The 17,931-nt window shown below is 38.2% G+C and overlaps 1 protein-coding gene and 1 long non-coding RNA gene across 3 annotated transcripts in view; one reads left to right on the forward strand and one right to left on the reverse strand.

Annotated features, from left to right (window-relative positions):
* The window catches only part of tgfbr3 (transforming growth factor, beta receptor III), a 113,891-nt gene that overhangs the window by 61,670 nt on the left and 34,290 nt on the right, over window positions 1-17,931 (reverse strand). For both annotated transcript variants that reach the window (XM_082136781.1, XM_082136780.1), the window contains exon 3: window positions 15,939-16,126. In XM_082136781.1, coding sequence (XP_081992907.1) covers window positions 15,939-16,126 — 188 coding nt within the window. The remainder of the gene's footprint in view (window positions 1-15,938; window positions 16,127-17,931) is intronic.
* On the forward strand, window positions 3,656-13,466 carry LOC309474495. Its single transcript, XR_014197329.1, has 2 exons — window positions 3,656-4,880; window positions 5,238-13,466. It is a non-coding gene; the product is annotated as an uncharacterized lncRNA (long non-coding RNA).

The following is a 17,931-nucleotide window of genomic DNA, read 5'->3' on the forward strand; positions in this document are numbered from 1 at the left end:
GGTGAGTGTGAACCATAGACTGTAAAAAAAGATGGACGACGCCCCTTCGCTCTCTTCCATTGATGAGAACTGAAGCCGCCAGAGTCCCGATATGGCGCTGACATATTGGAACTTGAGTCTGCGCAGTAGCGATCTCGGGACCAGACCTGCGCAGTAGTCAGCAGGAAGTAAAGCCGCGAAATCAACGCTCCGCCCTCACTCTCGCAGAATGCACTCAGGGAGAGTGGATTCTGCACACTTTTTAAAAAATTGATTGCAGTACGACAAGAGGCTTGTTAAAATAAAGTAAACACAATCTCCTCAGTCCTCCGAAGATCCCGAAAAAAATGTCCGTTGGTGCTTCAGTGACTACTTCACTCAGAGAACCTGTCAATCACAGCTGTCAATCATGACGTTACACCACCGCATCACGTAACTAACTAAAAACTAACTTATTTTTGAAACAGACACTTGAACTTACATCAGCGTGATAAAAACGACAGCAAATGAAAGAAACCACCTTTGGAAAAAAGATATTTGAAGTGTAATTTAATTGTTTAGTTGGTCTCACGTCCCGTTGAATAACACGGGGAGGCGGGGCTTATGACCTATACTAGGACCAGTCACCGGGGGGCGATCGAGACGTTTTGGCTTCACTTTTCAGCGCTTGTGCGATACGCTTGGCGTGAACACGCATGACGTCACGCCCAGTCTCAAATTCCGTCCCGAATCCCTCTTATTTATTTTACTGTACAGGATTATAGAGGCAATCGCAGAGATCAGAGAAGGGCTCATTCAGCCCATCAGGCAATTGTTTAAGCATGTATGGGTTAGAAAAACGGGTATTTTTTACATGAAATGTTGCGCATTGCACCTTTAAGTATAAATAAGTTAAAAAATATGTGACAAAATATACAAAATGCACTTAATTAAGATACAATCTATGAGTTCATATGTTCATTTAGGGTTTTTATATATTTGTTACTGTAAAACATAAAATATGTTAGACAATTAACAGAAAGATGCCTTAAATTCATTAAGAAGCCTTTTTTGCAGTGCACAAAACTCAGCACTATTTTCCTGGATCAAACATTGTGCTACAGCCAAACATTGTGTTGTTACTGCAGAATGCGAATAATATCACAAAACAAAAAAACAACAAAAAAAAGATATTGTGTGTGCATTTTTTATTTATCAACTTGCGTTAAAATAATGGAGAATAGCATTAGATTAAATTGGCAATCGTTGAGATAGATTCTAAGGCTGGAGGTGGCAATGTTGTCTCTGTCCCCTTCACCTCTTCAAAATCTCCTGTTTGGGTTTACGAGGCTCCAGTCTCTCTATCTAAGAATTCCACCTGATAAAACAATCATCCGCTCTGCCTCACGCTGAGCCGCGGCCAAGAGCTGGTGTTTGATGTTTAACTTTCGCTAAATTGATTAGACAAAGATGGCCTGTGAGTTAGATTAAACTGGCTTGACTTTGTTTATTTTCAGCCATGCTGTGGAATCACACACTCAGAGAGGGATAAGAGACACGGGCTATCCGCTGTTTGCTCTCAAGTTGCTAAGAGAAAATTACGCTTGTTTGTCAAAAGATAGAATGTGGTTATTTTTGTGACACAAACTGTTTTGACAAGGGAAATGCCACACCCTCTAAACGTCTGATAAGTCCCATGGCTCTGCACTGTACCGGATGGTGAAAGACCAAAAGTATGCCGATACTGGTTTGCATAGAGTTTAGTACCACAACTAATACCAAATATACTACAAGATTTCACCTGTTGTCATGTTAATATAACTTTAGATAACTTGAGTTCTGACCACAAACATCTTTATCTAACTGTTTTTATTAGTGGTATTATGCACCTGTACAATTGTTTACTATTTTTCAAGTTATTATCTTTTTTGCCTCTCTTGATACATTTATATGGCTTTTTTGCCCTTGCTAGCTTCCTTTAATCTGGTGGTTCTCAACTCGTGGGTCAGGAACCAAATCTTTTGCTATCCTTCTTTTAGAATCAGCATCAGCCATTGAAAACCCCATACTTGTCAACCAATTTAAGACTGAAAAACAATAGGCTTATCAACTTTTAGAAGGGAAGTAATGCTTGTCATATTGTTTTTTGTTGTGCTGTTAAACCATAGACTTGGATCAACACAATTTGCCACAAATTCATCTGTGGCTTGGAAAAATTGAGCCAAAAACCTGCACAGTTTGCATGACATGCCTTCATGAATAAATACACCACCCATTCAAACGTTTGGGGTCAATATGTATTTTTTTAATTAATATTTTAGCATTAATTTGATCAAAAATGACTGTAAAGAAGTTAAAAAAGATTATATTTCTTCTTTTGAAGTATTAGTATCAATGTTAATAATGATGAGAAATGTTTCTTGAACACAAAATCATATTAAAAATGTTTTGAAGGCTCATTAGTTCTGAAGGATCATCTGACACTAAAGACTGGAGTAATGGCAGCTTTTGGCAGGAAAATTCAGCTTTACCATCACAGGAATAAATAACATTTTTAAATACACTGAAATAGAAAACGGTTATTTTAATTTGTAATAATATTTCAATGCAGCCTTGGTGAGCATAACAGTCTTCTTTCAACAACATATGGTAGTGTACGGGTTAAATTTGCAACTCTGCAAAACCAGTTGAGAACCACTGCCCAATCCCCTCCAGCTGGTATTTTTATTCACATTCTGAGTAGTGCATCTAATCTAGTGTAAATGTGCCATAGAGTAATTCTTCTCTTATCGGCCTACAGAGTTTCTCTCCAGAACACACTATACTTATAGCCCTTATCACATCTACTGCCACAGAATGAATGCTTTGTTTCCCCTCTCTTTGAGATGCTCCATCCATCCACACGCACACACATATAAGCCTGCCGGCAGAGGGAAAGGTTCTGGCACTTTGATCCTTAGGTCACTGCAGAGACTGATGAGATCATTGCAGTTTTGTCCATTGAGATGAATGAGTGAGTTAACTTGGAACTAAAGGATTACCGCCCAAGCGGCCCGTGTCAAAACACGGCCATTCTCTGCCGCCTGCCGCAAGGGTATCAGGCTACCACCTTCCAGCCAGGCCTTTGTGGAGGTGGCAGTGATGGAGGGAGCAGATTGCAGGCTTGAAAGGGCCTCTCTGACTGGGCTGGTTTGCTGTCTATAGCAGCGCTTTCAATGCAAGCGTGTCTGAAGTCGAGAGAATCCGTCTCCCTGAACCCTTTAGATAAGGACACTGAGATCCATGGAAATATCTCTTATGTCTCAGCTCTCACAGCGAGGAAAAAGCTGTCTTGATGTACAGGGCTGCAGAGATGGTCACAGACATGGCTCTTAATCAAAAGCACAGATGCAAGACTCCTTAATGAGTCAAGATCTTACTGCTCTACCAAAAGAACATTCCACTGCATCATCTAACGTCATCCTAACCTAAATTCCCAGAAAAGACAATGTGACATAACTAATGCATTCCGATTAAAACCCCAAGACCATGTCCATTATATTTAAGGCCAAAAGCTGACAAAACCTTTTAGCAGGGCTAAATATTTTAAATGGTCAATGCCGATATCTTAAAAATATATGGATATGATTATTTAAATTGAATAGTTAAATAAAGTTAATGTGTGTGTGTGTGTGTGTGTGTGTGTGTGTGTGTGTGTGTGTGTGTGTGTGTGTGTGTGTGTGTGTGTGTGTGTGTCTGTGTTTAATAAAATGTATATTTTATTTTAATTAATAATTAATATTTTAATCAATAATTTATTTATTTTACCTTATACTTATTAAAATAATTTGAAATTATTAGAAAAATTTAGCAACTAATAAATAATTAAAAATAATAATAATAAATCAATAAAAAATATTTTGAACTAGATAATAAACTAAAGCCAATATTTGGGAAAAAGCTGCCAAATATTGGTTGACCACTGCTGAATTTTTGCTGATTTGATATAAACTGAATGCTATTGGCTGGTTAAAAAAAAGTGACAATTTATACGATATGTCCTGACAACCTTCTGTTTCAATAGAAAATACTTTCAAATAGAAAAGAACTGAGATGGTCAGACTCTTTCTTGGGGTCTCTACAGAGTTGTTTTTTTGTTTTTGTTTTTTTCACTCTATCCTTGTTTGACCGGTATCTAGCATGGAGGCACAAAAAATATATATTAGGGAGAGAGGGAATGGATTCCAGGGCATGTCACAGGCAGGACTCAAACTGCTGAATCTCCCACAGGTGCACCATCGCTCAATATGGCCACTGCACCACAGCTCTGACAGATTCTTCATGGGGGAAAAAATATTGCATGAGGAAGTGAAAGCAGTATGCACAGTCACTGCTAGGTGTTCAGTTTCACTTAAATACCCAGTGCTGCGGTTCAGTCTGGACCAGTGCCATGGCCATTACAGAGCAAATCGCAGCTGTGCACCTCTCTCTATTATTGAGAGGAGAACACAGCCTGTCTACTGTAACACTGTACAACACACTGGCACTGGGAAAAGAGAGAGGGACAGGAAACAGTTTCTTATGGTTTGTGCAGTAAAATGGAAATGTGTGTATGTATGAGGGGAGCAGAAGGAGGGAGGCTGTGCTTGGGAAAGATTTTACACAAGGATGTTAGTTCAATGTGCATAAGAGGGCAGCACTGACACCTTGCAGCTGCTGTCTGTGTGAGTGGTAATGTATTTCTGCGCAATATACAATAAACAATTGTTCATATCATACTTTTTCGACAAATGACAGACAAATACTTTTAATTTTAGTCAAGGTTGTTGTGCCAAAACAGACATAATTTAATTGTATGTGAATATTAGAAAGAGGAGAAATGGAACTCGACATGTCACAAGCAGGACTCGAACCTGCAATGGCTCAATATGTCTAAAGCAAAAGTGCAAATCACTGTTTTCATTTCCCTGTTTTACATTGAGAACAAACAAACTGCGCCGAAATGTCGTGCACAAACTCTTACATTTGAACTGACATTAAATGCATATAAACAGGATATTTAAAAATATTGTTGAAAGAAGTCTTTAATGCTCACCAAGGCTGCATTTACTTCATTAAAAATACAGTAAAACTGTAATATTGTTAGATATATTGATACAATTTGAATATATTTTAACATGTAATTTATTCCTGCAGCCATTACTCCAGTCTTCAGTGTCACATGATCCTTCAGAAATCATTGCTGATTTGCTGCTCAACTTTTATTGGTACCCAATTATTAATAATGTTTATTATCAAAGTTGAAAACTGCTTATTATTATCAGTGCTGAAAACTGCTTATTAATAACTTAGCAGTTTGATGCTTAATATTTCTATGGAAACTGTGATACATGTTTTCAGCAGTCTTTGATGAATAGAAAGTTCAAAAGAACCGTGTTTAATCAGTAGAAACCTTTTGCAACATTATAAATGTTACTGTCACTTTTGGTCAATTTAATGCGTCCTTGCTGAATAAAAGTATTACTTAGCCCAAACAGCTTCCACTAAAACGTTATTGAGTAAGACTTCAAGCTTTAGTTGCAACAGTACTTGGAAAAAGTACAAATTCCCAAAAATAATACTTAAAGACCGCAATGAGGTACAATTACTATGTATTTGAGTTTTGACTATGACCCCATAACACTCTTCCTCACAATTCAGACCCAGTGTGTTCACCTCTATCTGACAGAGTTAAGCCTGTGAGGGGGCATGGAGGATTTGGAGCGTTCAGAGACTAACCTTGCCGTAATTGCTGACTGACCGGCTGCATTCATGCTGACTCTGTAAACAAGCATCCAAGACCCAGTCCAAAACAAACAGGAGAATGGCCGCTTCAAACAAAATGAGATGAATTTATGAACTCTGTGACCTGACTTACATTCCAAGAGGTTGCATGACAAACAGCTTGCAAAATTCACACAATATGAAGGGCAAGTGACGCTGTTATTTCTAACAGGAGGATGTTAGAAAGACAGTGTGCATATTTGCTCAGTTTCTGAACTCAGAGGCACAAATATAAATAAACTCAGGATCCATCATTATAACAGAGCACTAAGTCATGGCTTATCATTATATAAAATGTTTTAATACATTTAGGCCTGGTTTCACAGACAGGGCTTAGATTAAGCCAGGATTGGCCTTAGTTCAATTAGGACATTTAAGTAGTTTTTATAAACGTGCCTTAGAAAAACACCTTACGTTGTGTACATCTTGAGACAAAACAATGGCACTGACATATTTTAAGATTATGTCAGTGCATGTAGCTTTCAGTTAAAACAGGTCAAACATACATTTTAGTCTGGGACTAGGTTTAAGCCCTGTTAGGTTAGTATATATAGTTATTTTTAATAAATCCAGAAATGCTGATTAAGAAATGAAACATATTTCATTCAGAACTATCAATAAAAATAGATCGGTAATTAAAAATTGATTACTTTTTGCCCAATATTTGTCACTATATCAGCACACTAAGGGCCCTATTTTAACGATCTAAGCGCATGGTCTAAAGCGCACGGCACAAGTTCACTTAGGGCGTCTCCGAATCCACTTTTGCTAGTTTAACGACGGGAAAAATGTTCGGCATGGTCTAAAAGGGTTGTCCCTATTCTCTTAATGAGTAATGGGTGTGTTTTGGGATTTACGTACGTTAAACCAATCAGAGTCTCATCTCCCATTCCCTTTAAATGCCAGTTGCGCTCACGCCATGGCAGATTCGCTATTTACATGACGGAATTTGATAGTGGAAAAACCGAAGCCGTCTCTAGAGCGCAAACGGAACTGCTTGTCTAGTTAAAAGTGCGCAAGCAGATCATCTACGGGACAAGCCGGATTCCACCATATCTTTATGTACACAAAAATAATCTTTTACAATGTAATCCTTTTATTTTTAATATTTGGCATGTTTGTGTGCTGCTGTGCATCCCTGTGTGTTTAATAGGCAGAGTGTACGCACGTTGCGGACCCGCCTATAGGCGCACATTACTAACGCGCTCATTAAATAACAAAAAAAATATTGCGCCATTGACTTTAGACTAGGTTTCAGTTGGTCAATGGCTCAGTCTATTTCTGTTGCCTCAAAATAGCAACGCGCCAACAATGCGCCAGAACACACCTCGTTTTCAGACCAGCATGCCCATGGGTGCACAAATGGGCGCAAATGCATTTGCTATTTAAACAACGTGGTGCAGAATGTGAAAATGATAACTGCGCCGGACTGAAACTAGCAAAAAACACTTGCGTCACACTTGGCACTGCATTGCGCCGGGTGTAAGATAGGGCCCTAAGACTAGTCCCAGACTAAAATGCATTATTGCTGTTTAAACTGAAAGCAACTTGCACTGAGATATCTTAAAATATGTCAGTGCCATTGTTTTGTCTCAAGATGCACACCAGTAATGTTTCATCTACTTAAGTCATCAAGCTACTCAAATGTCTTAATTTAACTAAGGCCTAATCCTGGCTTAATCTAAGCCCTGTCTGTGAAACCAGGCCTAAATTTTGGAACAGAGTTCATTGTGGGAAACAAGTTTAAATAAATGGCAATTTGATTCACATTTCCATAAAGTACAGGCCACTGTACTGGATATTCAGGATTAAGTAATTGGTGATAAATAACAAATGTAAAAGTTATCACATTAGACCCAATATTCCCTCTAAGCTGCGCGTGTGCGTGGCCGCGCAAAAATAATAAATTGCCACGCAGAGGACAGACCTGAAATGAGTGGGGAAATCCATTTGATTGTAGTTTAAATGAGAAATAATTGCAGTGCTCTGGTCAACTGCTGTAGAGTAAGTGTAGCTGTAGAGTTAGAACAGGTGAATGCGGTTTACAGGTTTCATAGAAAGAGAATGATGTGAGCGCATGTAGGCCAAATTAGTTGCGGGAAGAGTGGCTTGGTGGAACTGATGATGGGCACAGCACAGTAACAAAACTTTGAGACATATACAATTATACACCCACGACAGGTGTAGCATGCAAACTCAAAATACATCAGTTACATTGCTGTACAGCTCTGGTATAAAGAATGTTTTTGCTCAGGTTGCCAAAATATCCGCAAAATAGAGAAAAGTTTTGCATTGGTCAGACCAACTATATCAGGTTGTATCAATTCATTACCTTTGCAAATCAGAGCAAATCTTAATGCTGCATAGTGTATTACGGACAAGTCCCGCTAGTTGGCGGAACCGGGATGGCCAGTAACCCTATCGCCCCTCTAGGTTTTCAACATTGTATTTAGGAGCAGTAAATCAGGGCTTTGCTGAATTGTTTATGTCTTGGGATCTGATCCATCTGTCGTTGAAGGCCGGTGGCGCCTGGGCACATGAAACACGACCCTCTTACAGTCTCCATGCTGGATTAGAACTGAAGGACAGTGTGTGTATGTGTGTGTGTTTATCTGTGAAAGAAAAGAAAAAAAAGAGAGAGAGAAGGAAGGTTTTGGTTGTGCGTTTAGCGATTTAAGTGTGGGTGTGTGAATCCAGAAGGCCACATCTGTGCCAATGCCCCAGGTAGGTATTTCAAGGCTCATTGTGATTCAGCCAGATGTCCTTGGGTGCTTATCTTTCTCCATTTAAGAAGCAGGGCCAAACTCTCTCTCTCACAGCCATGACCCCACAAACCGGCCTCAGCCCCTTCCAAACCTCCTCTGTGCCGCCAAGGAGTCACGGACAGGAAGATTTATCTGTCCTCCAACCATCCAGCCAGGGACCACACAGGTGAACAAGGCCTGAGAGACACTGAGCTAGGTGTCAGGACAGAGTCGAGTTTCGTCAATACATAAAATCTCTTAAATATAACTGGTGAGGAAAGTTTTGGCGTGCCGAGTAACCCAGCACTCCTTCATTAGCACAGTGAAGCAAGCAAACGGATACTGTACACGCTGAGCACACGGCCCCGCAGAAAAATGGAGAACATCTGGAAGCAGTCCAAAAAAAATAGTCAAGAGGGGTTCATATGTAAACCATAAGAAATGCGGCGCTCTCGGCTGCATAAACGTGTCAAGGACAAATAGACTTGCATGACATTAGGACACTTCTCAAGTCCGCAATCCCAAAGGAAGGAAGACAATGCCCGGGCTCAGCATTCTGTGTGATTAGCAAGACAATGCTTTTTTTTTTTTATCTTGCAGAGAACCACAATGGACAAAAACATGAACTTCAACCACAGTGACAAACAGATATTAAGTGAATGAGAGTCTTCTGAGAATTTCACCATTAGAATGACCCTACAGTTCCCCTTTGGGATGTTATTGTTTACTGGTTTCTGAGCCACACAAGCTGAATTCGAGACCAGTAACTTGAGTCGTGGTTTTTAAAAGAAAGATCTGACCGCAAAGGGCCCTTTGGACACATGGTAACAGTGTCAAAAAAATTATTATAATAATTTGCATAATCTGTACTTTTAACTTGCCATGGCAACTAACTGAAATAAAAGAAATTTACAACAAAATAAAGCTCTTTTTTTTTAACAATAAAAAAAAAAAAATGTAAAAGGAAAACTAAAATAAAAACTAATTAAAGCTAAATAGAAATATAAAAACGAATAAAAATAAGAAAAGCACGACTAAAATTAAAATCTAAATAGAAAAATTATTGAATTTTTTAGAGTTATTAAAAATAAAGTGAGTGTTAGTTGAGAGCAAAGGTAATCTAAATATAAAAAAATTGGGAAAATGTGCATGCACAATAAATATCCAATATTAGTTGATACAGATCAATAATAATAATAAAAACTCAAATATTGACCAATATCCAATATGGTACTGTTATACTGTGAATTCCTACTAGGCTAAATATGAAGTCTTAAGTACATTTATGTTGTTTTATGGATGTTTACATATTTATTACTTAAAAAGATTATTTTAAATAAAAATACATCAGAATCAGCTGATGTTGATGATGTTGTTAACATGCGTTAACAATCTGGTCCTGCATTTTCCAAATATGTGTGTATGATTATATTCTGATCCATAATCCATTAGGTAGTAAAGATCGCCACTCTGGATGTGTCTACATCAACAGCTGTCATTATACTTTTGTTCAGTGAATCCTTAATCTTCTCTTCCGATCACTGAGCACAACATCTGGACCGATCTTTGAAAGATCTGCGGCTTGGAATGCAGTGAGAGGAACGGTGTTATCTTCCTGTGTTTGTAGACAAAACTCACCTCATATAAGGCTTAAGGGGAAAGCTTAAAATCCGCTCATATGCACGGTGCATGAAGAGCACGTAACTGTTCATTTTTGTGATGTTATACTTTCTCCAGTTTAATGTAAAGAGATCATTTTAAGTATAGCATTTTTTTCATGCGTAGGTTGACAGTTCATCTTTATTTTTGCCATTTCGTTTGGTGCCACTAATGGTGCTGCAATTACATTTCCACAAGCTTTTTACATATTTTAGGAAGCTACATGGAAACTTGTAATTCTATTTTGTTGCATTTGTACTTGCCAAGCTAGTCGCAGCGTTTGCTTTGTATTATTCATGTTATACATATCCTATTCTCCCTTTTTCCACTAAAATGAAGAACAATTTACATAATAAATCTGCATAAGGAAAACGAACCAAGACATATTGCACTCATGACTCAACAAGGCCCTAGAATGTGCTGAGTAAACACAGTCTTGGCCTCCATTCAATTGTTAACCAGTTATGTGCAAATAGCACAAAAAAATGGCAAATCTGTTACCAAGATACTGATACAAAACCACAACAATAGCATCATAGGAGAATTGAGCTCTTTAGCCATTTGCCAACAAAAACGAAGTGCTAATGGCACTATAGCATAGCAGAAAATGACATGTCTCATTCATCATCGGCACAGCTCCAGTCCGCTTTCCGCTGTAGGCTGCTGGAATCCTGATGGCTAGTTGAGACATGTTGATTTTCACACATCTCCAGGACATGGTTTCAGGCCACTGCAAAGTCCTGACAAAGCACATTCAGAGGAGGGGATCCAATAGAACGACCTGTGACTCATGGTGCTTGTGCACAGAGGAGTCATGCTATCAGACTTGCTGGTGTTTATCCATGACCTGCTGTTTGGATCAATCGCCTAGAGACGCTTACACACTCAGAAATCCTGCTGAAAAAGCTGATCTCCCAGGCAGGACTAGTTTGCTGGTTTTAAAACAGTTTTGGGCACTGTTCAGACTGACTACCCAACCAGCTCCAGCTGTTTCTTGGTGCTCAAGAAACATTTATTATTATTAGCGTTGAAAACCGTTTAATATTTTAATATTGTTTTTTTATTATCTTTTGGGGAATATTAATATTAATATCTTATTAATATTTGGGGGGGAATTTTTTCTTAAACAACGTATTTACGCTCAACTTTTGATCAATTTAATGCATCCTTGCTGAAAAGAATATTAATTTCTTTTTAAAAAATCTTACTGACCTCTAACTTTTGAACAGGAGTGTAAATAGGCACAAATTGATGACGTTTTTGGCTGCCTAATTGTTAAGCTATAAAGGAAGGTGTAATGTGACCAGGCTTGAGTGATTTGGCCAGGCTATGAGACCACTTAAAGTATCTGTAAAGCCAAAATTAAGAATGTGTTCTGAGTTTGTCACACCACAGAAAAATGTGTTATTAGCCAGCCAGCCAAATTTGAATGATAAAAAAGCCACCAAGTAAATAAAATAAGTTATCAAAATCTTGAAAAAATGAGCAGTATTCTCTGCTCTCAAACGCTGGGGACGTGTCCGCTGGCTGCGCTGAAACCATGCCCACTCGCGGGAAAGCTACCGCCGCCTCTCAACTGTCACCGCTACAGCCGGAATGGATGTTCGAGAAGGCGGGAGATAGTCGGTTTGGCCCCATTCACCAGTAAGAGCGGACTATCAGTGAATCACAGTTGTCTCCGACAAAAGTTTATAAAATTATCTTGTGTAAAATGATTGAGCGGCGAGCTGATGCGAATGTGCTCTAGTTATATTGTTAGGGGAGGGGCCAGCCTCAGTGCCTCAAGGGCATCATGGAGCCACCGTTTTAGCCCCGCCCCCCCAAAAATCCTGAACACAGCAATGGTGAAAACTGTTTAACGGTCTAACTCCACAATTCAGTACTTCACAGTTCACAGTCTTTGTAATGTGTTTTAGCAATACATTTCTAACATTTATAATGTGTTTAGATTTTTATTTTAGAATTGCCTTTACAGGGACTTTAAAGGTGCAGTCTGTAAGAATGAAAACTAGTGGTCGAAATAGGTTCTGCAGTCCAAATTCAAAATATCGGAGATCATTGTTTCTCCCGCCACATGCTCCTCAGACTCCTCAGACTGGACGGCGCTCACACGGGTCGAGTTGCCAGTTTGAGCACACGCAACATGAACGGGCGCAAATGACAATGAAAATTGGCAAATTGGCAACGTGCAGTATCACACAGACCAAAACAAAAACAGTTTTTGACCAAACTGTTTTTCAGAGAAACGAGTATGTGAACTTAGCATGTTTCCTCAATATATGCAAATATATTATGGTATTTTTATGCTTTAGTAGAGTGAAAAAAGTTACATACAGGACCTTTAAACCAGGTTCCAAAATGAAAGGGGCTATAGAATTCAGAAACCCTTATTATTAGTGACGCCGGTGGCTGTTAAGTGAACTGCAGCCAGCAACTTATTGCTTGTGCTTGCACTTATGCAAACGTAAGGTACAAGAGACTAAACGTGATTCAATAACCCGATATACTCACAGCGTGTTTTTATGATGACAGCAGTGAGAAAACAGCAGTTAAGAAAGCATCTGATCATGGAGATGTGGATATTTTTGCACAAGCTCTGCTGTTTTGATAGTTTGATTACAATGTGTATTTGAGACCATCTAGATCTGGCTATGTGCCACTATGGTGAACGTGATTTCACCAAGTACCACATGTTCCTGGATCAACATCTTTGTTGATCCTGGAACAACTTTCCAATCAACCAATCAGATTTGAGGGACAAGTTTACAGTTTATGTCAAGTTTAGGCTTAGACCCAGGGTGAGGTGCTTCATCATCAGTGTTATTCACCTATCATTTCCCTCTGATTTTAGGGAAAAGATATGGGTAGGGATAGGTTTAGGGGTAGGAATAGGGTAAGGACTAAATTTTGGGACAGGAATGTTATTCCGGGATCAACAAAATATTATGATCCAGGATCATGTCTTACTTGGCAAAATCACGGTGACCATGCGACTATAGTTTGAATGTATCCCTTTTCTTTGCATGACACATTGACATTACAGTTCAGAATGGCTCTTTTGGCATCATCCTGAACATTCTATAAGTATTAATTTCTTGTGTCATTGAATGGAAGAGAGGCTTTCGGTAGCACATGTTAATATCACATCCTTTTGATTTTCTCAGCAAAAACATCCCGAGTCCTTCACATACAAATCAGTCTACAGGCTTTCATAGACAACCTAGGAGGTCGGGGAAGCTCTCGTTTCTTAAGTTTCATTACAAGCTGTTCACACATTGGCAAAAAAAAATAATAATAATTAATTCATAAAAAAATCTTACAGCTAGCCCCTTTTTATTTTATTTACTGCACCATTGCATTTGTTTGTTTTTTAGACACTGGATATACAGAAAATAAAGACTGAAAACCTTGATTGAGACAAATTGAGCACGAGACTGTGGACTGTAGTGAATTTCAGCAAGCAGCATGCAAAAAAGTCGAGTGAATTTTGCCTATAAAAGCATTTATTTTGTTTATCAAACACTTGAATCTTCTGTTTGCAAATGACTTTGGGATTGACAACTTGCAAAAAAAAGAAGCTATTTCTCTTGCTCACTCACTTCATGTTGCTTACTCTTCTGAGATATGTCAGATAGCATTCCTCAGGCTTTTGTTTCACATACTGAAGCCACCAACAACAATCTGATCTCTCTGGCACGGATGTTTACAGCGGTCTGCTCTTGTGCTTTGGCCAGTTCGCTTTTCTTCTGCTTCCTGTCTGTCAGGGTGGAGGGAACAACAACGATCATGATTACAATGCGTGAGGGCACTCAGTACATGGTATGGATATGAGCGGCAGTCTAATGGAGCGTCATGGAGTAAAATCCAAGTGGGCTTTGAACCCTGGCAGGGGTGAAGAAGAGAGCCTTTTGTCTGCGCCGACCCAGTTGAGTGATACTTGCTCCCTGATGCAAAACACACAACAGTGAAAGCGAGGCGGTTTAAAGCCATCATTGTCTGTGTCGGCAGGGACCAATATTGTATTTCAATAGAGCTGTGAGCCCAAGCCTCACAAAGTCCAGAGGGGGAAAAAAAGCCTTTCTCGATCCGCGTGGCTGATAGTGCCCGACAACTGCATCCATTTGCACTCTTTCTGTATTTCTTTCTTCTTCTGGCCCCTCTCACTGGCCCCTCTTACTGCCTCTTTCTTCCTCCCTTTTCGCTCACAAAAGTCCAGACAGAGCCTCAAAAACTTACCGCAAACTTTCCTGAGGCCCAATGGCGTTGTTTTTGGTGATATGTGAGGGCTGAAAACTTGAAGGCCAATCTTTCTCCAAGTACATATTTTCTTTCCATACTCATTGGTTACTAATGAGAATTAAAAAAAAATTCACAACTTGGGCAGGAAGGGTTTGCTTAAAGCACTATGCACTAATTACAGAAATTATAATGCAAACTTGAGATTGTACCGTCTCGCTGCGAACATCCAGAGTCAGCAATGCTCTCGGCCAAGAAGTTCTTCCAGCAATTACAACATCAATTCATACTCAAACTCTGGACGCACCCCACGCTGTTTCTACAACACCCCCACCAACTAACAACTTAACAATCCAGCCAACTCACCGCACCTCAGCCAAGTTCAAAATCAAAGTATGTTTATAACCACTTCATCATTGAAAGTTAAACTTACAAGAAACAGCTCTGCCATGAAGCCATTTAAACAACTCTAGGTTTCCCAGGTTTAGTGGTTTAACGTTTCATAACAGTGAAATTGCTATTTGAACAATCTAAAATAGTGCTCACAAGGGGTCCTTAACATCCCTTTTGTCAGACAACATTTCTGCTGGTCTGTGTTTAAGTCTGCATGAAAATACTGAAAGACATAACTGCTAAAGTGCAAATCAGAGTTGGGAAAGCTACTTTTGAAAATGTAGCTTGCGAAGCAACAATCTCATCTCAATTTAATATGGTTTAAATATAGTCAAGCTACCCACTATAAACTACAGTTTAAAATAGAAATAGAAAACAGTTATTTTCAACTGTAATAGTAATTCATAAGTTTTTACTGTATTATTACTTAAATAAATGCAGCCTTGGTGAGCTTAAGGGACTTGTAATTGGAAGTGGTTAAATTGGAATCATTAATTTGATCTATGAATCAGTTTGACCAGTGAATCATATATTAACATGCAAACAGTGCGAACGGACCGATTAATCGATTGAATCAGACTCCCCAGTGCTACAAATGAGAAACAGCACAATAAAATGGCATGATACAGTGACGTAACAATGTATCATACATAATAGATAGTAATTGGAAAAAAAAAAATAGCTTACTGGAAAAACTACACCAGTCAGAAAATGCGCTACTGAAAAACAGTCATTACCCTTAGTGTCAACACTGCAGCTAAATATAGCATCAATGCATTTATAAGTTCATTGATTTAATAAATGCATAAGTGTCACTAGTTAAGTTAGCCTGTATGCTAATAACATGCATTTATATAGTAACAACACAACTTTGTTATTTTGTGGTAACTGCTGTCACAAGAGATTGTTAATACTAAAACTTAACTTGACTGTAATTATGTTTGGGGTTTGTTCGATTCACATTTTTATTTACTAAGAGTACATTTGAAGTCATACTGTTTTTTGATAGCATACATCCCTCTCGTGTTAAAATGCTTAATTATGACATAACTAAAATGAGCTAATCAATGCATATGAAATGGGCTTAGTGCACATAAGGATCCGTTGCAGCATTTGAGGCCTAGTAGTGAAGGAACCTTACTGTACCTCTGCTGGTTTCTCTCTGGCTCCTTGTGCATTGCCTTTTCGTAGGTTGATGATGTGCACCTCTTGAGGAAGACTGGTGGTTCCTCGGCTAGCACAGCCTGATAGGGCAGTAAAACTCTTTAACATGGCCTGAACCGGGTGACCCACCCCAACTGGCAAAAGTTCACAAGGGCTCCGAGACAATGGACCTGCAAATAATAGAAAACATGGCGTGAACACACATTCTAAATACACATTCTGCCTCATTATTCTGAAAACATGGTGTTTTACTTCTGATACATTGTTTGACTGTTTAAATCGTATCACTAGTGCAGGCTTTTACATAGAACTCTGTAAAGTCACTTCAAATCCATGCCATTAGTATGCAGAAGATCAAAGCATCCCATATGGCTATGTTCAAGCCAGTTATAATAAAAACCCTTAGCAACAAATCTGCACAATTAAAAATGAAACTAGTGTTTTCGTATTGCAGTTCTGTCATTGTTAAATGATAAGGGTCAACCATGTTGCAACCATGTAAATAGACAAAACAGACAATAAATTAAGTATAGAGAAAATGGATTGTGTGGTACAACCATAAAAAAAATGAAGTTTGGGGAAAAAAATTACAGCAATATCATAATTTTGCACATTTCGATACCTGCCCCAGCACAACAATGTGCTTTTATTAAGCACAGTTGAGAACATGAGACTGTTTACAAATAGGTTTACATAATCTACATCATTATAATTTATATATTATATACATAAACAAATTATAAATAAATTAAACCCATATGGGTTTGTCTTGCACACTCTTTATGGTGGAATTTGGTTTGCACTGAATTTCACTGCATTGTAAAAGTTAATACTAAAGGAAATATCAATTTGCTTACATGATATGCAAGTAAAATAATAATAATAATAATAATAATAAATAAATAAAATTATACACATTATTAATGGTTATTTATTTATAATGTATTTATTAATTTATATAGTTTTTAATAATTTATAAGTAATATATTTTATTTACTATTGCATTCTGATTAACATATATACAAAATACAAAAATGCAATACTAAATAAAAAAAGATATGTATAAATTAAAATAAAATAGTTTTAAATTATTAACATTATTAATAATAGTAATAATAAAATATATTATATATATATATATATATATATATATATATCTCAATTAATAAATAAATAATTAATAATGTGTATAATCATATACTTATAATTATTATTCATAATAAAGATTATACACAAGTCACAAACACACAAGCTGGCACACAGCATACTTCCTGCTCATTACCAAGACTCTTTCTATCCATCTAGCCTCTACTCTCTCTGCAGTTTTCTCTCTCTCTCCCTAAATGGGAAGATTTACCCTCTTAATCACTTTCACAAAGCAAAAAGGCTTCACACGTTAGTGCCCTCCTATGTCAGAGACTCCTTTAATTGGCCCACATTCAAGGAGGTCAGTGAGGCTCTAACCACAGAAACTAAGCAAGCAGTGATGTGTTTGTACCGCAGAATTGGAACGGACACACGCTCTGAGCCATGACCTTGAAACACAACAGAGAAAGAGATCATGGAATAATGAGGAGAAAAACAAGCACTGTGTGAAGATAACAGCACCTAATGATACTGTTCAGCCATCGGTGATGAATGTTAAACAGGACCCTCTTGGCAGCTACACTGAAATGATGGCGAAAGGTTCAAGGTGCAGTTCCGTTTCGAATGGTCACAAGACTTGTCTGGTCTAATTCACCGCAGGTCATTAGATCTCCATTTATGTTTAGGTTGTGCTTTAATAAGTTGAGCACCTTCCAGCTGAAGGTCAGCTTTAACAACAGACATGCCAAATGGCAGTAAGATCACAAGGGAGGATGAATGAAGAATGTTTCTCTCGAGCTCAGATGGTAATCAGCTACCAAATCTAGTAGATGAAGGACCCATAAGGGTGTGTGTGTGTGTGTGTGTGTGTGTGTGTGTGTGTGTGTAG

Source organism: Leuciscus leuciscus (assembly GCF_965113295.1).
Source record: "Leuciscus leuciscus genome assembly, chromosome: 14".
In the NCBI taxonomy this organism is placed as follows: Eukaryota; Metazoa; Chordata; class Actinopteri; order Cypriniformes; family Leuciscidae; genus Leuciscus; species Leuciscus leuciscus.